The sequence below is a fragment of the Vitis vinifera genome, chromosome 11 (genome assembly GCF_030704535.1).
Source record: "Vitis vinifera cultivar Pinot Noir 40024 chromosome 11, ASM3070453v1".
NCBI classification, from domain to species: domain Eukaryota; kingdom Viridiplantae; phylum Streptophyta; class Magnoliopsida; order Vitales; family Vitaceae; genus Vitis; species Vitis vinifera.
Genome location: NC_081815.1, coordinates 19,494,806 through 19,518,282, shown reverse-complemented (window position 1 = coordinate 19,518,282; position 23,477 = coordinate 19,494,806). Strand labels below are relative to the sequence as shown.

At 37.0% G+C, this 23,477-nt stretch overlaps 3 protein-coding genes across 3 annotated transcripts; all 3 read right to left on the bottom strand.

Annotated features, from left to right (window-relative positions):
- Positions 1–656: 656 nt before the first annotated feature.
- On the bottom strand, positions 657–9,099 carry LOC100241039 (protein DETOXIFICATION 16). Its single transcript, XM_002270834.5, has 8 exons — positions 8,747–9,099; positions 2,484–3,028; positions 2,293–2,379; positions 2,114–2,170; positions 1,788–2,026; positions 1,306–1,424; positions 1,107–1,193; positions 657–1,019 (listed from the first exon to the last, which is right to left on the bottom strand). Exons 1-8 carry the CDS (start codon positions 9,014–9,016, stop codon positions 954–956), a joined length of 1,470 nt encoding a protein of 489 aa, XP_002270870.2. The 5' UTR covers positions 9,017–9,099; the 3' UTR covers positions 657–953.
- A 4,931-nt stretch (positions 9,100–14,030) lies between these two features.
- On the bottom strand, positions 14,031–16,388 carry LOC109123393 (uncharacterized). The gene is made up of 5 exons (XM_019222954.1): positions 16,119–16,388; positions 15,509–15,659; positions 15,258–15,319; positions 15,077–15,188; positions 14,031–14,530 (listed from the first exon to the last, which is right to left on the bottom strand). The coding sequence occupies exons 1-5, from the start codon at positions 16,386–16,388 to the stop codon at positions 14,031–14,033; spliced, it is 1,095 nt and encodes a 364-aa protein (XP_019078499.1).
- A 377-nt stretch (positions 16,389–16,765) lies between these two features.
- On the bottom strand, positions 16,766–22,262 carry LOC104880798 (protein DETOXIFICATION 15-like). Its single transcript, XM_059740573.1, has 4 exons — positions 21,912–22,262; positions 20,328–20,552; positions 19,665–19,842; positions 16,766–16,938 (listed from the first exon to the last, which is right to left on the bottom strand). The coding sequence occupies exons 1-4, from the start codon at positions 22,203–22,205 to the stop codon at positions 16,766–16,768; spliced, it is 870 nt and encodes a 289-aa protein (XP_059596556.1). The 5' UTR covers positions 22,206–22,262.
- Positions 22,263–23,477: the final 1,215 nt, after the last annotated feature.

Below are 23,477 nucleotides of genomic sequence, written 5' to 3'. Positions count from 1 at the left end.
TAATCCTAAGGCCACCACACTTTGTTGGGGAATAAGTAGAGATTCTGCCAGTGAAGTGAAAGAAGATAGAACTAGTGGGTCCTTGTAAGAAATGTAATATATACGATCCTTCACCTTTTAATATTAGTTGGGGTTTATCACTTTGTCACTAGATTCTTGGACTATTACTAAATCATAATATATTCTCTTCTTTTCAAAATGCCTTGTTACCAACTGTGTTTCAAGTTGTTACAAAATAATTTGAAAAGCCAAATTAAAACATAATTTTTAGCTTTAATGGAAGCAATGCACTATACTGACAGTGTTGATATTTATTTGTCTTTAGTTTATTACAAGCCTTCAAGAACATATTCAATAAAGCATTTTCAGAAATAAGTAACCTATGATCTACTCACCCCCAACCCTGATAGAGGACCCATCTATCAATAGTGTCCGTTGGCCTTTGCCTCTCCATCCTTCACCTCAACACCATAGGTATGCGATCTCTGGATGTTCCTTCTATTACTACAGTGAAATCAGCTGGGAGATCTGCTATGGCTTGGGACTCTAGCTGTCTCCAGCGGATTGTATGTTTAAGTCACTTAGTTCCAAGAACAAGTAGGTTTAGATAGGATTAATGGAAATTGGGTGTATGGTACAAGACAATGTAGCCAACAGATGCAAAAATGAGGTCATTTCAATATTCCTATTGTAGTATGAGGACTACAATACACCCTTGGTTTTAAGTATTAATGTATTGCTTGATCAAAATTAACCCTATAAGATTACATTAGTGGAAATGAACAATCCCAGAACACTAGACAGAACAACCATGAGCTATTCCAAACTGGTAGGGCTTACATGTTCAAAGCAAATTATTTTATAGTCATAAATTACCTTTATTATTATAAATTATCAAACAAGATTGAGCATAATTTTTATAGATCTAGTTAGAAAGAAATATTACTTCAATGTCAACTCGATGATATTGCATTCACAGGGACCATTGAGTCATACACTCTATCAGTAGCCTTCTTTGCCTACAAAAGAAAGAGATGAAATAGAGCATTAGTGAATTCAACAAGAAAATTCTCATACATACACAAATATCGATGAAATAACCATACTTCTTTCTCCCAATTAGTGCAAAGAATTATGATTGCAAGAAATAATGCCTGCATGAAGAGTGAAACTATAATTCCTGTCCAGAGTCCCTGTGAACCAAGTAGATATACAAATGGGTTAATTTTTCTTTTTCTTGGAGCATATAAACTAGAACGAAATATGAGAAGTGGGGAGAAAGATTAAAAATAGAGTAAGAGTTACCTTTCCTCCAATATGATAGACGAAAGCTAATAATGCACCAGATGGAATTCCAGCAAGATAGTAGGCTCCTAGGTTAACCAAAGCCCCAATCTTTTGCTTGCCACTTCCTCTAACCACGCCTGGAAAATATTATTAGAGTCGCTCAATTGATTAAAGTGTTGATTAACCTTTCTTTAGATGATAGGGTAAGTGTGCTATCATTACTTACTGATAACAACTTTAGTAAGAAATAAATGCCTAGAGCCAAAAAGTGGGAACTACCAATATATGTTTGTGAATTCAGATCATATTTCATGCAGACAGCGTAGGACTATACTTTAGGAAGATAATTTCTCTATCTAACACTGGGCTATATATATTTTTGATTAATTTTCATCTTTTCATGGATATAGGTTTAGTATAAACAAATTATTATAGAAATTTCAGTTGTCATGAAGAATCAAATTAAAGATTATAAGTACGTATTGCAAATTGGCACATACCTGAAAGCACTGATTGAATGCTATCTATAAAGTGGGATCCTGCAAGCAAGAACATCATCTCTCCAACATAGTTCACTACTTTTTCTTCACTACTGTAAGAATAGCCCCAGAAGTTACGTCCTAAGATCAGGGCTGTGGCTACCAAAATGCCTTCTATGGCGACCATGAATAATGCAACATACACGGCTAAAAGTGCTGCTTGTGGTCGTCCAGCCCCTAATTCGTTTGAAACTCTTGTACTAAAAAGAAAAATGGAAAGAAGAATGATTCAAGAGACATGTTGATTTTCAGGAGCTACAACCATTAAACTAATTACTGAAAAGTACCTTGTTGCGCCACTAAGTCCAAGGGGTATCATATAAAGTACTGTATATGTGTTAAGGCTGTGATGAAATGCACATAATCCATTAGTAATATGTAACTAGTTTTAGTAATCTTTAAGGAATTCTCAAAGGCTATTAAAGGTTTATGCTTATTTCAAGTGCATAAGCATGGGATATGGTACCTGATTGATAGAACTGATGTCTCTAGCTTTGGATTGGGAAGCAGACCAGACAACAATACCATCATTTCGAATGACCATATTTCCAAGCTGTTCCAAGACACCAGACAAATAAAACTACATGATATCTACGAATATTTCTAATACACACAACAAATGTGCTATTGAAGTGAAAGGTCACCCAAAGATATTACCATAGCATTATAGCTGAAGGAATAGCTAATTTGAGAAACTTTAGCACATCATGCAATGCCTCCTTTGAAAAACCCGTCCATGTTTTCTTGCAGGAAGGGGAGATCCTGACATAAATTGCTAACAAGAGGACATTAATCCAATAAGAGATGGCATTTGCAAGGGCAGCCCCTTTGTTTCCCAGACCTGATTTGAAAACCAACATCCAACAAGTGAGGGTGTGGAGTAGAGTTGTAAATCCTGTGGTTATCATCATGGGAACTACATTGTTTTGAGCTTGTAAGAATCTAATATGACATTGTAGAAGCGCAAAAGCGAAAATGCTAGGTATCATAAAGTGAGCATAAAGTCCGGCTTCAGCTGATATTTCTGAATCTTGTCCCAATGATGCAAGAATATGGCCTGTATTGTTCCAAATAAAAGCAACAGGAATGCTAACCAATAGAAGCACAACCATAGCTCTTTGCTTGTGTACACCAAGCATATGATATTGTTTTGCTCCAAATGACTGACCGCAGAAGGTGTCTAATGCACTTCCCATTCCTACCTATTAAACAAAAGTGAAATTAATGCTAAAAACATCACAAAGAAAATGTTACATAATGTCACTCACATAAAAATTAGTTTTTTGTGTTTGTATTTGGTGTGAATATTATCGATCCATGGAGAGAGATTTAATTGATTAAATTTGTTATAAATGTGGATTGCAATCTTCAAATAAAATAGTAGTAGGAAATAAATAAATACAAAAGGAGACCAAGTTTCAGCTGAGTCTTCCATTTTAAATATCCTTTTTATCTTCAATTTCTATCCCACGTTTTTGGTTGAAATAACAACTAACAAAAGTTGAATAAAAGCTAGCGATTTTATGTTTCTAACTCTTTCTCTAACTCTCTAAATTGTTTTATTGTTGGATAGCTTTGTATTTGCAGGTTCTCTCCCAAACTCGTACTTTCTTTTTCACTCTCTCTCTCTTTTTAAGTATTCTTCTTGTCTCTTGTCTCTAGTACTGGCATGCTCCTTGTTCATGGAATCTTGACAAACACATATTATAGCAGAGAGGAGGAATTCTAAGGTTTCTCTTCTTCTTTGAAGACTTGAATCCGTAGCAATCAGGCTAAGGTTTGGTGAAGGAGAGTAGCTATCAATACAAAAGGATTGTTGTGAGGAAATAAAGTATGAAGTAGGTGGGACTGTCTCTGTTGCCTTTGCCTTTCAATGCTTGAACCTAAGTATATAGAGAAAGAGAAACAAAAGAAGGCAGAGTTGTTATGGTCTAAGAAGATCATGTAGAATCAAAGTTGTGATCAATGAGCTCAACAACTTAGTTGTTATTTGAGAAGAATAACAAGGAACCTTCACCCTTGATGCAGAAGATCAAGGATTTTTAGAGTACATCAGTGGTTGCCACAAGTAACAAAAGTATAAGTTCTCAACTTTCTTTTATTTCATCATTTATAAGGGAAAATTATGATTTTTGGCGTGTGAAAATGAAAACATTATTTATGTTTCAAGATGTTTGTGATTTTTTTTTAAATCGCTTTGAGTGAACCTAAAAATGCAACAACACTAACTCCAAATGGAAAAAAAAAAAAGCATTAGTTAAAATTGTTGAGAAAAATGGATTCAAAAACTCTCTTTTTTATTCAAAGTATTGACAATACTATTTCTCAAGAATTATGAGATCTTCAAAAGTTAAAGAAGTATGGGACACCATCAATAGGAGTTCCAAAGAGATGGAAAAGTATTCAGTAATGCTCCAAACTTTATGAAGAGAGCTAGAAAATATGAACATGAGGGAAAATGAAACTTTAAATAAGTCCTCTTCCAAGTTCATGGTGTTAGTAAATTAGATGAAGTCATATTGTGAAAAAAATTAATGATAGAAGAATTATTGAGAAAATTTTAATTAGCCTACTTGATAAAATTGACCCAATTATGACTATGGTTGAAGAAAAAAAAAACAAAACCTCTTTTAGCTAAGCTTACATGAGCCATTTTTTAGGTCCTTGAAAACTTATGAGCAGGGACTAGTGAGGTATTTTGAAAAATCAATTGAAAGTGCAATCTAGTGCAAGTTGAGCATTCACTTGAGAAATGTTGAAAACAAACCCACAAGCAATGAAAATAGAAGTGATTCACCTAGGGTTGGTAGAAATGGACGAGAAAGAGGAAGACAAAGAAATGGAAGAGGTAAAGAAAGATTCAACAGTGGAAGAAAATTCACTAATGCATTCCTAAAATGTAATATTTGGAACCTAGGATAGGTAGAAGTGGATGAGAAAGTGGTAGAGGAAGAAATGGAAGAGGTAGCTAGACAAATATTCAATGGTCGAAAAAAAATCACTAATTTCGACAATTCACTAACACATTCCAAAAATGCAATATTTTCCACAAAAAAAAAAAGGTCATGTTGAAAATGATTGTTTGTTTAAAGGGAAGCTTCAATTCTCTATTATAAATAAAATTTGGGTATGTTAAGAAAAGATTGCAGGCTTCCAACAATCAACAAGCAAATTGTGTTGAAGAAAAAAGAAGATAAAGAAAATATGTTTTATACTTGTCAAAAAGATATTAAGAAGAGAAATAATATGTGGTTCATTGATAGTGGTTACATAAACCACATGTTTGATAATAAAGATATTTTTCTTGACATGGATAGAACCATTAAATCATAAGTCAAAATGGGTAAAAGGTGATCTAGTGCATGTCAAGGGAAAAGACACCATTAGCATTCAAACTAAAATGGTAACCAAGTACATTTGAAATCTTCTACCTGTTTTCAGCTTTGGAGCAAAATTTGCTTTGTGTGGATTAGCTAGTAGAGCATGGATACAAACTTCACTTTAAAGACAATGAGTGCACCATCTATGATAAGGGGCAAAGAAGAAGTGTAGTGACAAAGATAAAAATGGAAAAAAAAAATAGAAATGTTCTAATTGTCTTCAAATATGCTTAAAATGTAGCTTTTAGAGTAGAAGATGTTAAAGAAGGTTGGTTTTTCATAGAAGATGTGGGCACTTTGAACTTCAATATAAGTTTAAATTTTCTTTGCCAAAAGAAGATGGTATAAGGATTGCTCAACACCATTGAAGGAAAGAATAAAGTATGTGAAGGTTGTGTTCTTGGATAGCATCATAGTAATTATTTCCCAAGGAAGTTGCATGAAGAGCAAAGGCATTGGATCTAATTCACGTTGATGATTGTGTTCTTATGTGTCCAACTTCTCAAGGTAACAACAAATATTTTATACTATTTATTGATGATTTTACAACATTGACTTTGGTATTCTTAATGAAGCAAAAATTTTTAAATGTTCATTGTCTTAAAAATTTTTCAATAGTTTTGTTGAAAAACAAAAGGGTTGTTATGTAAAAACCTTGAGAAGTGACAAAGGAAAAGAATTTACTTTATGCCAATTTGAGAAGTTTCATCAAGATGAAGGGGTTGAGAGGTAACAAATTGCTACATATATTCCTCAACAAAATGAAGTAGTTGAAAGAAAAAAGTCAAACTATTATGAAAATGGTTAAAGCAATGCTACATGAGAAAGGGTTACCTAAAATCCTCCAAGATGAAGTTGTTAACATTATTGCATGCTTATTAAATAGATGCTCAATAGAAGCATTGTTAAATTGAACTCCAATAATAATGTGAAAGAAAACCATCTAGGAGACACTTAAGAGTGTTTGGTTGTATATGTTATTCACAAGTACTCAAAGAAAAGAAGAGTAAGTTGGATGAAGTAAGTGAAAAATATATTTCCATAGGTTAAAACTTAGAATCAAAAAGCTATAGGATGTAAAACCTAAAAACAAACAATTTGATGATAAGTAGATATATAATTTTTTTTATGAAAAAGTTTCTTGGAATTAGGAGAAGGCAAAGTTAAAAAAACAAACAAACAAACAAACAAACAAACAAACAAAAAACAAATTTCTTTGAAAAAGTTCAACTAGTGCCCCCACTGAAAATGATAATAGTGGAAACTCAATTTTATCACCTCAAAACTCCCTAAGATCAGTTTCATTGCCTCCCTTCATTAGGTCTCCAACTTCATGCTCATCATCACTATCCTTAACTCCAGGAAAAATATAGAGTTTGAGTGACATTTATAAGAGATGCAATTTTTGCATTACTAAACCTCAAAGCTTTGAAAAGGCAGTAGAAGATGAAGATTGAAGGAAGCAATAGAACAAATAATTGATATCATTGAGGAAAATGCATTATGGCTGCTAGTCACAAAAGGAAAAGGAAAAGAGATGATTTTGGTGAAGTGGATCTATAGGGTGAAACACCATTTTGATAGTAGGGTTTGAATGTTTGCAACAAGGTTGGTTGCAATTCCATGAAACTTTTGCTCTAGTTGCTTGTCTTGACACTATTAAAGCTATCATTGTTGTGGCTGCTAAAAAAGGTTGGTTACTTTACCAACTTGATGTAAGATCTACATTTTTGAATGGAAAGTTGAATGAAAAATTGATACGGAACAACCTCAAGGCTTTGTTGTTGTTGGTAAAGGAAAGAAGGTTTACAAGTTGAAGAAGGCCTTGTACAATTTGAAACAAGTTCTTTATGTCTAGTACAATTAAATTGATAGCTACTTCACCAAAAATGACTTCTATAGAAGCAAGAATGAACCTAACTACTTTGTTTCAAGAGCAAAGGAAGCTCTAAGATTCTTACTTATTGTTGTTGGTTTGATTTTAACTTAAAATGCTGAAAAATGATTGAAAAGTAAAAAAAAAATGATGAAAAAAATATGAAATGAGCAACATGTGATTGTTGTACTATTTTTTGCATTGGGAATTCAAGTCTATTAAAAAGAAGATGGAGTGTTTATTTGTCAAAAGAGGTATGTTGAATATCCTAAAAAAAATTGGCATGATTGGTTGTGAACCTCTAAAATGCTCCTTTAATTGTGAATGAAAAGTTGAAGAAATAAGATGAAAGAAAAAAGGTGGATAAAACTCATTTCAAAAGCTTGGTTGAAAATGTCTTTGGAGTGTTGGAAGACTAATAATGCATACTAAATAATTAACACTTGAAATCTTTCTCAAAGGTTCTTACATATATAGAAAGAAATAAGCAGAATCTTTGTAAAATAAGTAATAACTTGATAAAAGAAATGGACAAATTTACTCAAAAACACAAGTACACTATTCTTGATACTAGTAGTTATTCATCAGTTACCATACCCCAACTCTAATCTAATGATGTTGGAGACTTAAATTTTTTTACTAGATAGATACTTACCTTCATTCCATACCAAAAAGGTAAAGATTGTTCTATCAATTAGGATTAGAACTCCAACCAATAATATAGTGGTATTAGATCATGCCCTTTCATTATTCTTGATATTAATAGTTATTCATCAATCCAATGAAGTTGGAGAAACAGATTTCTTGATTGGGCTTTTTTAAACCACCCGATAACTTTTCTTTCATGTCATATTGAAAAGTAGTAACTAATAAGAAAGTAGCAATTAATGAAAAGAGTTCACTATGACCATGTGAGAGCATCTCTTGATAGCTTTACAATTATATTCTCATTTTTTTCTTATCTAAATCTTATTTTTTATATTTAATTGATCAATTTGTTATATTTTAATAATAATAATGTCTATATCCACAGGCAATAATCTAAATCCACAGGTATGTCCACTTTTTTTTTTTTTTTTTTAATCTAGAATATCTATATTATAATAATTATTTCCTCTGACATTCTTTTTTTTTATATTTTTTCTTATCCAACATTTTTTTTTCTTTTTCTTGTTTTTGTAGCTTCCAATAATTTTTATCTCATAGGTTTTAGTTACTAATTAAGATTAAGATGATTCCTTCTTATAAATAAACAACAGAGAAAGTTGTTACAACATTACTCAGAATATATTACTGCTTTGTCCATTGTAGAGGGGTCAAGAGTGGATCAAGAACCAAGAGCCTTGAATCAAGAAGATTTAAAGGACACTGTTGTCATTGTATGAGATAAGAATGGATAAATGAGACAAAATTTCGGTCCATAAAGGAAACTGGACAGAAGCTGTGGAAAAAAAAGTTATGATGGATTCCCAACAATATTATAGTAACCTCTAAGTTTAGATAAATATTTTCTGATCTATGTCGGCAATCCAATGAAGAATTCAGCCGAATAATTATGCGATGCAACAGATATTCGAAAGGGTACAACCCAAAAGTAGCTAAATCAAATGTGGATGGATGTGTGAGATGATGACACAAAAAAAAAAAAAATCCATGTTACTTACAATCAAGCTGAAGCCAGTGACTGAAGCAAAGGAAGTGGCCATGGAAGCACCAGAGAGAGCTAGCTCTCCCAGATGACCCACAAACATTACTGAAATCACCTGTAAGCTATATAGTAGAACATTGACTAACATCAAAGGCCCTGCTATTTTCAACTGTTTCTTCACTTCACCCAAGATCTCCTCTCTTTTTGCTCCATTCCTGGAGTGAGACACAGCTTCTTGAGAAATCAATGGTGATTCCAGACTTGGTTTCTGGTCTTCCCCATCCATGGAGATAGGGCTTGTCTCTGTTATCGCCACTCGGAATACAAATCACAAATCTCAGCCCACAAAGCTGAAAATATTGTTATAAAACTACTCTCCACCTTGAAGTGTCTTTATTTAAATTTTTTTTTTTCACAGATACATCTTCATATAGTCCAAAATTCATAGAACAAGTTTGTCCAGTAGCTTCCTAGTAGTTTTCCATTAATTAAAATTTAAAATATGGGTCTCAATCTCATAAGGTGAGATGTTTACTAAATTTTTTGCAAAAGAAAAATAGAAAAAAAAAATTAAATAGAAATTGAAAAAAAAATACATACATATATATATAAAATCATATTTTAATATAATGAAATTACTTTACCTTTTAAAGGTTCATTATTCTTCTTTTACTGTTTTAATATTTAATTATTCAAAAAACAAAAACTATTCATTTTAAAAATTATTCAAAAAAATCTGTTTCTATGAAAATTCTCCTATCAAAATTTGATTCTTTAGCTTTACAAGAGAAATCCATTTTGGACGATGGAATATGGAATTAATTCTAAAGGCACCACAGTTTGTCGGGAATAAGTCAAGATTCTGCCAGTGAAGTGAAAGAAGGTAAACTAGAACTAGTGGGTTCTTGTAATCAATTTAATTTGTACTATCCGTCACCTTTTAGTAAGAGGTTGGGGTTTATCACTTTGTTGCCAGATGCTTGGGCTATTAATAAATCATATATTCCTTTCTTTTCAAAATGCTTTGTTGCGGACTGTGTTTCAAGGACTAGAACATCGGATAGTAGGACCACTAGAAACGGAATATACGATTGGGCATGATTTTTATCGGATAAGCAATATTACTTCAATGTGAACTTGATGATGCTACATTCACAGGGACTATTGAGTCATGATGAACTCTATTAGTAGCCTTCTTTACCTGCAAAAGAAAGAGATAAAATAAAGCATTAGTGAATTCAACAAGAGAATTCTCAGACACAGACACAGACACAATCATCAGTGAAAAAGAATTATACTTCTCTCTCCCAATTAGTGCAAAAAATTATGATTGCGAGGGATACTGCCTGCATGAACAGTGAAACTATAATTCTTGTCCGAGTCCCTGTGGACCAAGTAGATATACAAAAGGGTTAACTTTTCTTCTTTCTGGAGAATATAAACTAGATTGGAATATTAAAAGTAGGAGAAAGACTGAAGGTAGAATAAGAGTCACATTTCCTCCAATGTGATACACAAAAGCTAATAATGCACCAGATGGAATTCCAACAAGATAATAAGCTCCTAGGTTAATCAAAGCGTCAATCTTTTGCTTGCCACTTCCTCTAACCATGCTTGACAAATGTTATCAGAGGAACCCAATTAATTAAAGTGTTGATTAACCTTTCTTTAGAGAACAGAGTAAGTTAGTTATCATTACTTATTCATAACAAATTTAGTAAGAAATAAATGCTTATAACCAACGAGTGGGAACTGCCAATATATGTTTCTGTGTTAAGATTTTTCATGTAGACATGGTAGGTGTCACACCCTTGAATATCAACCTTTTTTTTTTCATTGAGTGTGCGGTGCTAAGAACCCTTCCTTAGCCAACCTTTCTTCCCAGCCCTTAGAAAAACAAAGTAACAGACAACCACACAACTACGGAAAACACCCTTCCTAACTTGTATTATTCAACTCTACAAGATACAAAATTGTTTTCCCAAAGTGTCTCAGCTTGAGTCAGAGTACAATGCTTAGAGCTGGAGACACTCTTTCAGTCCAAGGTGTCTCTTCATACCAGCCATCAGCACCACAACCATCTGCCAGTCCCTTGTAGTTGAATGTTGTCCTGATCACTCACTTACTGCCACTAGCTAGCTGCCATCTAAACCAGCAGCATGCACTAATCAGTTGACCAGGTGTTTGGTGCATTAGTGTGCCTTCCCTACACTGATATGTGAGCCCATGCCATGTCAAGGTGCCCATGGCCTGGGCATGTGCCTAGCTCCCACTGTCAGGTCAAGCTTCACAGCAACGAGCCATGGCATTGCGCCCATGGTTGTTCATTCTTGGTGCACAAGGCATTGTGCCCTTGTGCTATGCATAGTCCTCATGAGCTCGAGTTAGCTATGTGTCTAATGCCCCATTGAACCACGACATTACGCCCATGGCTTCTCCAGCTGGCTCGCTGCACAAGGCTTAAGCATTCTCGTGCCAACGTGGGGAGGAGGTAGGCCATACCAGGCCCCGTGTCGTTCTGGCCATAGGGTACACACCACACATGTCGTGGAGCCCACATGTGCGTGCTTGAGTGTCATGCCATGGTGCCCCCTTGAATCACCTACCCTCCCTCCCCTCCCCCTTCTTAAAGAGCAATATAAGCCATTCTCAAGATGTTTAGAGGAGACATCATACATGCTTGAGGAGACATAATGGAATATTTAAATAATTATAAATTATATTCCAAAATAAACCTCACCATTCATCTACACTAACTCCATAGTCAACATATGCCTCGTGCGCAAGCGATGCCCATCTGGTGTGCATGCGGTGCATACGCGGTGCCTATCTGGCTCGTCCATGGTGCGCATGTGGTGCCTGTTTAGCTTGTTCGTGGTGCGTGTCTAGCTCGCCCGCGGTGCGTGTCTGGCTCGCCCACAGTGTGCGTGCTTGCATGTCTAGCTCGCCCATGGTGCGTGTTTGGCTCACACATGACCTCCTCATTTTAACTCTTAGGGTTTGAACCACCAAACCCTCAAGCCATCCTTGCTCTCCATCTAGGCTCCCATAGGTGCAAGGCCTACCCATGAGGTCCTTTCCTCCAACATTGGGTCATGAGGCTAAGGGGTTGACAAACCCACCCCCGCCTACTGAAGTTGACGCCCTCGTCGACTTAGTCTGCCAGTATGCCCGGACCGCCACTTCAAACTGCCACAAGGTAACATCATTTTTTCATGTAGTTTCTACTTCCGAAGTCCCTTTTCACTTAACCAAGAAATCAGTTCGTCGGTTCTTTTTGCTATGTCCCATGGTCCTATGATCCAAGATCTTCTCCATCTTTTGGTCAAATTGCTTCATGACCAATGGAGGAACCCGCTTTGTCTACACCTTCTTTTCATCCAGATCCTCATGGTAAGGCTTCAGAAAACTGACATGGAAAGTCGGGTAAAGCTTGAGTCTCTTAGGCAGCTTCAACATGTAGGCCACCTATCCCACTCGTTTTATTGCCTCAAATAATCCATCATACTTGGGAATTAGACCCCTTTGCCTTGTGTTGCTACTGATTTTCTTCCATATATGAGGAGTCAACTTCAGGAGGACCTTGTTCCCAACCTGAAATTCCAAGGGTCGTCGATCACGGTCTGCATACTTCTTCATCCATCTGGTTGCCTTCTCTAGATTGTCTCGGGCCTCATCAAACATCTCCTATTCGGATCGAGCCATCTTATATGCTGCAGGACTATTTCCTCATGTCTTTTGCTTAGCCACTTCCAAAGGCATCCTTGGTTGCACCCCGATAGCCAGTTCAAAGGGACTCATCCCTGTTGCTGAGCTCCTCTACAGATTATAACACAATTGGGCAGTGTCCAGCAAATCAACCAAGTTCTTTTGTGTGTGCTGTCACATAGTGCTTGAGGTATTCCTCTAGTAAGGCATTGATCCTCTTTGTCTGCCCATCAATTTAAGGAAGATTGGTTGTGGAAAACTTCAACCCTGAACCCAAGAGTTTGAACAATTCCACCTAAAATCGGCTTGTGAACCGTGCATCCCAATCACTCACTGTCTTGAGGCAACCCAAAGTGTTTTAAAACATGGTTGAAGAATAGCCTAGTCGCTTCCTCCGTAGGGCATGCATTAGGAGCAGGTATAAACACAGAATACTTAGAAAATCTATCTACAATAACAAAGATAGATTTGAAGTCATGAACCTTTGGAAATCCGGTGATAAAATCCATGGAATGCTCTCCCAAGGTTTTTCTAGAAAGGGGAGGGGTTGCTGCAACCCTGCAGCCTTTTTCCTTTCGGTCTTGTCCATCTGACAAATCAGACAGGATTTTCACATACGCCTGCACATCCTCACCAATCTTTGGCCAATAATAGGATTTGGCCAGCAATGCTAGGGTTCTCTTTTCACCGGAATGGCTTGCCCACTTTGCATCATGAGTCTCCCGCAACAGTTCCCTTCTCAAGCCGCTTGTAGGAACATACCATCTTTTTCCTTTTTTCATAAGGAGGTCTCCCTCTAGCCAATACCTCCTAATCATACCCCCCTTAACTTTTTGTTTCAGCCTACCATATGCAACATCATGCTCTGCAGCCTGCTTGATTCTCTCATTAAAGTTAGAGATGACTTATGAGAAGGCCGAAATATAGGTAATCACCTCTTTTCTACTCAGGACATCAACCCCTATGTTATGTCTTCCTGGTCGATGCAACCATTCAAACTGGAAGTCGACCATGAACTCCTACCATTAGGTCTGTCTGAGACTCAACTTCTTTTGAGTTTTGAAGAAGGTGTTGGCCACATTATCAGTAATCACTATGAATATACTCCCCAACAAGTAATGTCTCTACTGTTGCAAGCAATGAACCACAACTGTCATTTCTTTCTCAAGAGTGGAGTATTTCTGCTTAGCATTATTCAATTTCCTACTTTCAAACGCCACAAGGTGCCCTTCTTGCACTAGGACCCCACCCAAAGCCCTATCTGAGGCATCCGTCTGGACTTCAAAGGGTAAGTTCAAGTCTGGCAAATGCAGCACAGGCTTAGTGGAGATAGCTTCCTTCAAGCCTTCAAAAGCCATCTGACACTGCATGCTCCAGTCTCACTGGTTGTCCTTCTTCAATAGGTCAGTAAGGGGAGACACCATTTTTTAATACCCCTTAATGAACTTTCTGTAGTAGTTGGCCAAGCCGAGGAAGGACCGCAACTCCGTAACTTTGCTAGGGACTGGCCACTTCTTAATAACTTGCACCTTGCCTTCATCCATCTTGATCAGGCCTACATTGATCTTGTGTCCAAGAAATGTGATATCCTTCTAAGCAAACTCACATTTCTCTGGCTTTACATAAAGTCTGTGCTCACTCAGTCGTTGGAACACCAATCTCAAATGTCTTTCATGTTCTGTTAGAGTTTGGTTGTATACCACAATATCATCTAGATATACTACCACAAATGCATCCAAGTAATCAAACAAGACATCATTCATTAAATTGAAAAAAGTAGAAGGGGCATTAGTTAGCCCAAAGGGCATTACTAGAAACTCGTATGAACCATACCGAGTTACACAAGTGGTCTTCCCTTCATCTCCTGCTACAATCCGCACTTGCCAATAGCCTGATCTCAAGTCCAACTTGGTGAAATAAGAGGCCTTTAACAATCTGTCAAACAGTTCTGCTACCAAGGGGATTGGGTATTTGTTCTTTATGGTCACCTTGTTGAGAGCCCTATAATCCACACACATGCGTAGAGAGGCATCATGCTTCTTTTGGAACAACACTGGTGCACCATATGGAGCCCTTGAGGGTTGGATCAGGCCTGTATCCAATAATTACCTCAACTATTTGCGTAGCTCCAACAATTCTGCAGGAGACATCCTGTAAGGGGCTTGAGTTGGGGGCTTTGTTCTAGGCAACAATTCAATCTTACGGTCAATAGGTCGTCGGGGTGGCAATTTCTTGGGGAGTTGTGCAGGCATCACATCTCTAAACTCTTTCAAAATTTTGACCACTAAATCAGGGACTTCCACAAACTGTCATTCCTTAATCTCGATCAAGGCTGCAACATAAGTATCCTAGCCCTGCTTCAATTCCTTCTTTAACTGAATAGCGGAAAACATCTTATGTTGACCCTTACCACCATCCTTTGCCCTCAAGGCCTGCACGAAACAGGGTTGTCTTTCTTCCAACACTACCAATCCACCCAAATATAGGATCAAGGCCACCTTAGCCTTCAAGAGGAAGTATACACCAAGGATCAAATCGAAGTCATCCAAGGGCACACAAAGTAGGCTACACGTGCCTTTCCCGTCACCAACTTGCATGAGAACATTCTTGGCTACCCCTTAGATCTTCTGGGCTTTACTATTGGCTGCCTTGATCCGACTGGTATCATTTTCTAACTTCAATCCCAACTTGTTTGCCTCTTTGGTGGCCACGAAATTATGAGTGGCACCACTGTCCACCAAAGTCTTCACCTGCACACAATTTACAACCACATGAACATGCATTAGGGACTTTTGGACTAGGGTCTCACCATGAATTACATTTAGGAGTTGCAATGGGTTAACTACAGGAAGGGTCTCTGAGTCAGATTCTTCCTTGTCGTCTGCATTCACAAGGGTCGAGAGTTTTTCTCTTTTAGGGCAGTCTCTGGCTAGGTGTGGGCTATTGCAAATGAAGCACCCTACCATTCGGGTGGACTATTGCACAAATTTTGTGGTATTCTCCACTAGTTTTACCCCTGCAGCACCCTTCTTGTTCTATTTCTTCCATCCCGCCTTCTCAGAAGTCTTACCCTTAGCCTTAGCCTTCTTACTCCCTTCTGACTTTGTTTTCTGCATGGTGGAGATGGCGCCACCCATCTTGTAATCCACCAAGCAATCTACTATAGTCATGGTAGTAGGGAGATCACGGACCCCTTGTCTCCTAAGTTCCATCTCAGCCCACTATTGCAGTCCAAACATGAAATTAAAAAGCTTGTCCTTCTTTAACATGTTCTTCATGTCCAACATCAAGGAACTAAATTCCTTGACATAGTCCGTCACTAATCCGATGTGTCTAAGCATTTTCAATGATTCCCTGGCCACCCAAGCAATGTTGGTATGGAGGAATTGATTTTTTAATTCCTTTTTCAGAGTTTCCCAAGTGATGATTTGGGGCCTTCTAGACTTTGCATCATCCTCCATTCTTGTTCACCACCACAATTTGGCATCACTAGTCAAATACATACTGGTAATGGACACTTTCTCGCCATCAGGAACATGAGCAACCCTAAAGAACTGCTCCATGTCCCATAAGAAATTCTCAAACTCCTTCACATTCCTATTACCATTGGAGCCCTTAGGCTCTGGGACCCGGACTTTGGGAGGGGCTTTAAGGCCTGAGGAGCATTCCTACAACACAACCTTCTTGAGGACTGCAATTTCTTCTCCATAAGACTGCAGGAAGCCCTTGAAGTCATCTATCAGGGACTGAATTTCTACTTTCAAGCCAACAAATTTATCCTCAAAGAATTTTTCATAGATCTCCAGCAAACTCCTCTGCACTTGAATTTCTCCCACAATGTGTTTTTCCCATGAAGCCACGGTGCCATTCTCACATGGCCATTCTCCTAACATTTCTTCCATCCGAGCAATCCTTTCCCACAAGGCTTCCATTGCACTACCACCAATCATCTTTGGTGCAGGCTTTGATACTACTTGTCACACCCTTGAATATCAACCCAATTTTTTTTTTCATCGAGTGTGTGGTACTAAGGACCCTTCCTTAGCCAACCTTTCTTCCCAACCCTTAGAAAAACAAAGTAATAGGCAACCACATGATTACAAGAACACCCTTCCCAACTTGTATTATTCAACTCTACAAGATACAAAATTGTTTTCCCAAAGTGTCAACATTTGACTTGAGTCAGAGTACAATGCTTAGAACCCTTAAGTATTCAAAGGCAGTCTCATACTCTCATGCTCTATCTAAGAAATGCAGGAGGCCCTTTTTAAAAGACTCAGCTTGCAGTTTACAATTTGAATTTCAAAACTAGGGAGGTTACTGGTGGTTATGCAACTGCTACAATCACCACAACTGCCACAACTGCTTGCATAACCACCCAGTTGGAGGAACTGCTTGCATAACCTCCCAACTGGAGACACTTCTTCAGCTCAAGGTGTCTCTTCGCACCAGCCATCAACACCAGAACCATCTGCCAGTCCCTTGTAGCTAAATGCTGTCCTAATCACTCACTTGTTGCCACTAGTTTGTTGTCATCTAAACCAGTAGCATGCACCAACTAGCTGACCAGGTGTCTAGTGCATTAGTGTGCCTTCCCCACACTCATGTATGAGTCCAAGCCATGTTAAGGTGCCCATGGCTTAGGTATGTGACTAGCTCCCACTATCAGGTCAAGCTCCACAGCAACAAGCCATGGCATTGTGCTCATGGCTGTTTATTCCTAGTGCACAAGGCATTGCGCCCATATGCCATGCATAGTTGATCGCTCGGATTTTCGTCGTTTATTGGATCGAAACAAAATTTATAACCTAATTCACTATTCTATAACAATTTGTACCCGATCAAAAAGTGGTTTTAGTACAAACTACTATAGTATAGTGGGTTTTATGTATCGTCCACAAATATGGATTATTCTTGGTAATCAAGGCTTGAATGAGATGAGAAGAAATGATTGAGATTAAGTGAAAATGATTTGACAATTCATGATTACAATTCAAAATGACAATGATTCCAAATTGAGAGGAAAATGAAATGTAAAATATAAGAAAATTAATAGAAAATGAAATTCTCGAAGTAAGGATTTTCTAGAAAGCAATTTCTATGGTGAATAGATGTTGAGATCTAATTTTCATCAAGTTAGATTGAAAACCTAAATTTTCATCTAAACCGATTTTTTATTTAGCTTTAAGTTTATATCTAATTTCTCTTCAAATCAGGTCATCTTATCCAAGAGATCAATTCAAATCATATATTCAATCCATCTTAAATTATCTTCCAATGATTCACACAATGCAACTATTCAATCTCATCAAATCTAGCATTAAGAATTTGATGAATCTACCTAGCTTGCATTGTAGTAATCATCCAAGAGAATTTGAAGAGAAAAATCCCCAAATTTTAATTAATCAATCAATTGGATCAAATTACCTTTGCAATTCAAGTTCATTTTTCTAATTCACCATAGATCTTGCCTCTGGATCCTTCCTCTTCCGAGAAAAATGAGATTTAGCCACTCATGCTTGGAGATTTGATCTCATAAGGCATGTTTGACTAATGAGAAAATGAGATAAAATGAAGGAAAGTAGAGAATTCCATAGAGAGAGAAAATCTGGAAAGTTCTACAATTAGAAAAATGTAAAAAGTCCTTAAATGAGTAAATCAAGTTTCTATTTATAGGTCAAGGTCAAGTAGACACTTGGCATCATCTAAGAGGTCTTTCAGAGGCTTTTTCACTAAGAAATCTAGAAAAAATACAATTTCGCACGAGCTCCAACAATTTCGCACGATTGTGCGAAGTGGAAAGTTCATCAACATCATTTTCGTCTTCCTAAAGCATTTCACATGACTGTGCAAAATTTTCACATGGTCATGTGAAATCAGTTTTCACTTCTCCCCTTTGAGCTGCAGTCAAAATCCCCTCCTAGTCTATTTCGCACGTTTGTGCGAATTTTTCACATGTTCACGTGAAATTGAAAAACATAGTTTTTTTTAACTCCTTTTTGTCATTTCCTCCATTTCTTTCTCTTGATTCCACTCCAACTACCTTCAAATCAACTCCAAATCCCGGTCCAAACCAATTGCATTACTTCTTTCATTGTGCATTTGGATTATCATCAACTTTATTTGTTTTCTTCAATTTGATTCATCTCTTTTGTCACCAATTTATCAAAATCATACCTTGAAATGACTCCAAAACTTCATAAAACTTGTTAGTAACTCTTACAAGGGCAAAAACATGTTAATTGAGTGTTTTAGGCATAATTACTACTCAAAAGATGTAAAACTCGTGAGAATTATTCTTTAAAATGTGTGGTTTTTGAGTAGTAATCATTAGTTCTCATGAGCTCGAGTCAACTGCATGTCTAGTGCCCCATTGAACCATGGCATTGCGCCCATGGCTTCTCTAGTTGGCTCGCTACATAAAGCTTAAGCGCCTTCGTGTCAGCATAGGGAAAAGGTAGGTCACACCAGGCCCTGTGCCATTGCGGCCACAGTGTGTACACCACACATGTCATGGAGCCTATGTGTACGTGCTTGGGTGTTGTTCGTGTGTCCTAGACACGCCCAAGGTCATGCCATGGTGCCCCCTTGGTTTGGTCAAGGCCTTCCCTTGGTGTCCCCTTGAGTCACCCAATCCTTCTCTTTAAAGAGCAATACGGGTCATTCTCAAGATGTCTGGAGGAGACATCATACATGCTTGAGAAGACATAATAGAATATTTAAATAATTATAAATTATATTCCAAAATAAACCTCACATTCCATCTGCACCAACTCCACAGTCAACATATGACAGGCGCGCGTGGGGTGCTCGTTTGGTGTGCACGCAGTGCGTGTCTGGCTCGCCTACGATACACGGGTGGTGTGTGTCTAGCTCGGTCGTGGTGCATGTCTAGCTCACATATGACCTCCTCATTTTAACTCCTGGGGTTTAAACCACCAAACCTCCAGGCTATCATTGCTCTTTGTCTAGGCTCCCATAGGTGCAAGGCCTACCCATGAGGCCCCTTCCTTCAACATTGGGTCATGAGGCTAAGGGGCTGACAGTAAGACTATACATTAGAAAGATAATTTTCATATCTAACACTGAGCTATACATATATGATGAATTTTCATCTTTTCACATAAATATAGGTTTAGCATAAACAAATTAGTATAGAAATTTCAGTTATCACATGAATGATCAAATTGATAGATTGTAAGTACATATTACAAATTGTTATAAACCTGAAAGCACTGATTGAATACCATCCCAAAAGTGGGATATTGCAAGCAACACCATAATTTCTCCAACATATTTCACTACTTTTTCTTCATTACTATAAGAATAGCCCCAAAATTTATGCCCTAAGATCAGGATTGTGGCTACCAAAACGTCTTCTATAGTGACCATGAATAACACAACCTATATTGCTAAAAGTGTTGATTGTGGTCGTCCAGCCCCTAATTCGTTGGAAACTCTTACACTGAAGGGGAAAATGAAAAGAAGAATAATTTAAGCAACATGTTGCATTTGCAGGAGCTGCAATTATTATACTAAATAAATCATACCTTATTGCACCACTAAATCCAAGGGGTATCATGTAAATTACTGAACATATGAGGCTGTAACATTAAAATATATAATCCATTAGTAATATGTAACTTTTTTTTATTGATCTTTAAGGAGTTTTCATATGTTATTAAGGCTTTAAACTTATTTGAGGGGTACAGGTATAGGATATGGTACCTGATTGATAGAGCTGATGTCTCAAGCTTTGGATTAGGAAGAAGACCAAATAACGGTACCATCATTTCAAATGACCAGATTTCCAAGTTGTTTCAAGATACACTAGACAAATGAAACTACAAGATATATATAATATTTAATATAACATTTCAAATACACACAACAATTTTATTGTTGAAGTGAACCTGGAGATACCATATCATCACAGCCGAAGGAATAGCTAGTCTCAGAAACTTTGGAACATCATGCATTGCTTCCCTTGAAAAACCTATCCAAGTTTTCTTGCAAGAAGGGGAGATCCTGACATAAATCGCTAACAACAAGACATTGATCCAATAAAATATGGCATTTGCAAGTGCAGCCCCTTTGTTTCGAAGCCCCGATTTAAAGAAGTGTATTCAACAAGTGAGGATATGGAGTAGAGTTGTGAATCCTGTGGTTATCATTGTTGAAGTAGAAAGAGGATTATTAAGAAACAATGGCTTAACTTTTTCATTGATTAAGAACGAATATATATACACAAACCTAAAACACAAAAATAGAAAAAAATCTACTCAAAACACAAAAATAGGAAACAATCCTAGAATTAGCCCAAAACACAAAAATAGGAAATTACAACTAATTAAAAGAATTTAAAAATAGAAAGAAAATCTATTGTAATGAATTCTCTAATATGCCCCCTCAAGATGGAGCTCCAGAGGAGACGCCAATCTTGACCTGTAATTCTTGGAAGTGGCTTCGTGGAAGTGGTTCAGTAAGAGCGTCGACAAGTTGATCTGCTAAGGAAATTGGATGACGACCAAGATGAACAATATAGGCACTTTGTGTTGAAGAGTAACCAAGAAAAACACAAGGAGTGGAACAAGAGTCAAGTTTATGCTGAGAATAAGGACGAAACCATGGATAACATAAGCAACTAAACACCCGAAGTTTAGTGTAGTTGGGTGGAGACTGAAAGAGTTTGTCAAAAGGAGATGAGAGATGTAGTGTGGGTGTGGGCATACGGTTGATGAGATATACAGCAGTGGCAAAGGCGTAAGTCCAATAAGTTAGAGAGCCCTTGGTACATCGCTGTAATTGTTCCTTCAATTGTTTAATATGACCACAACATGGTTTGACATAAGTATTGGCTAAGGTTTGCCATGCATCAAGGGAAGTGGTGGTGCAGGCAATAAGTAGTTGTACTGAAACGGAGATAGCACCAAGGAGAGCGCTAAAGATGAGACGATCCTGACACTTCCAGGTTGTGTATGTTGGATTTGGGGATGCAACACCAGTGATGGTGATGGTGGGTGGTGGTGGAGTATGAGCGCCATCAATGAAGTGATGAAAATCATAACCTTCAAGAAGAGATTGAATTTGAAGGCTCCATGTGAGATAATTGGTGGATGACAATTTGGTGATATTGGAGAGATTGATTGTAAGGAGGGGATGGTGAGGATCTTGAGAGTGAAGCCATTGAGGAGAAGGAAAAAAAGAAAAAGAAAATACGCCCAAGAAGATTAGGCTCTGATACCATGTTGAAGTAGAGAGAGGATTATTGAGAAACAATGGCTTAACTTTTTCATTGATTAAGAATGAATATATATACACAAACCTGAAACACAAAAATAGAAAATAATCTACCCAAAACACAAAAATAGGAAACAATCCTAGAATTAGCCCAAAACACAAAAATAGGAAATTACAACTAATTAGAAGAATTTAAAAATAGAAAGAAAATCTATTGTAATGAATTCTCTAATAATCATCATGGGAACTACATTGTTCTGAGCTTGTAAGAATCTAATATGACATTGTAGAAGTGTAAAACCGAAAATGCTAGGTATCATAAAATGAGCATAAAGTCCGGCTTCAGCTGATATTTCTGGATCTTGTCCCAATGATGCAAGAATATAGCCTGTATTGCTCCAAATAAAAGCAACAGGAATGCTAACCAATAGAAGCACAACCATGGCTCTTTGCTTATGTATACCAAGCATATGATATTGTTTTGCTCCAAATGACTGACCGCAGAAGGTATCTAATGCGCTTCCCATTCCTAACTTTTCAACAAAAGCAAAATAAATGAAGGCTAATAACTTCAGAAAGAAAAGATGAAGAAAGCATAATAATTTTAACAAAAAGAAGCCCAACAATGAACCATGGGCTTAAACAAAAAAAATGAAAATTGAGGGGGAACAACCATAGAATATAAAGAAAGAAGGAATGTTTTACATGCTTGGGAATGTGCCCACTCTCAGGAATAGAACCCAAAAGAATCCACCATCTCCAAGTATTATCATTCCAAATTGTTCAATCCCTGATCTCTCTGGATTGTTTCCAAGAATAGTAAAGGCCATGTTTGTCATGGAAACAAGAGTATGAAAAGACTACCATCAAGTCCTTCTATGATTACTATGCGATTAAAGTACTATTTAGCAGGCTTTCTATCATAAGAGGTTGGTTTAGAAGTGATTTTGGTTTCGTTTCCCAGGGATAGACGAGAGCTGCAGTAGAGGAGGAAGCAGTTGTTGAGAGGTTGTGGTTGGACCTGTGTTCACTCTTTTCTCTGTCTCTCTTGTTCTCGGTTGATGATAGGTTCTCTTGTGGTGTACAGTGAAGAATGATTGGAATACAAGAGCTGATAATATGTAGAAAGAACTTGGTTGTTTCTTTGCGGTTCCCTCTGTTTGGCTCTCTTTCTAGGAAAAATTTGGAAATGTTAAAGCATCTTAACGACTACCATGCCCAGCTTCGGTTTTCTTGGATCTGTGATAAAGATTTTGAGATTGTTTTTAATATTTTTCTTTGAAAGACGATAAGCTTTTGTTTCTCGGGAAACTTGAGGGAGAAAAGCAAGGGAAGTACGGAAAAACTTGTTCTAAGATCTAACCCTTCCCAAAAAATAATTATATTTTATTTATTTTTTTTTTATAAAAAAAAAAAAAGAAAAAAGAACTTCTAATGAAAAAAAAAAAAAAAAGGAGATTGATTTTTTTGAAAATTATTTTCCCCCTTTCTAACAATTTTGATTATGGAAATAAAAACTAGAAAATACTTTACTTTAAAAATAATTGCCAAAACTACCAAATATGTTGTATCAAAATTCTCAAGAATACTGAATCATCAAGCTCTAAGGTTGGGTCGTGGGCCTCTATTTCTCTAAACTTTTTGGGCTTAACCCAGATGGACCCAAGGGTCTCATTACAAATGTTGTTAAGCTGGCCACATTCAGGTTTCGAAAGAAACAACTCCATTCACACAGCCACTCTAAAATGTTGTCTAATGAGGAATTTATTTATTCTAAATTATGTTATATATATATATAT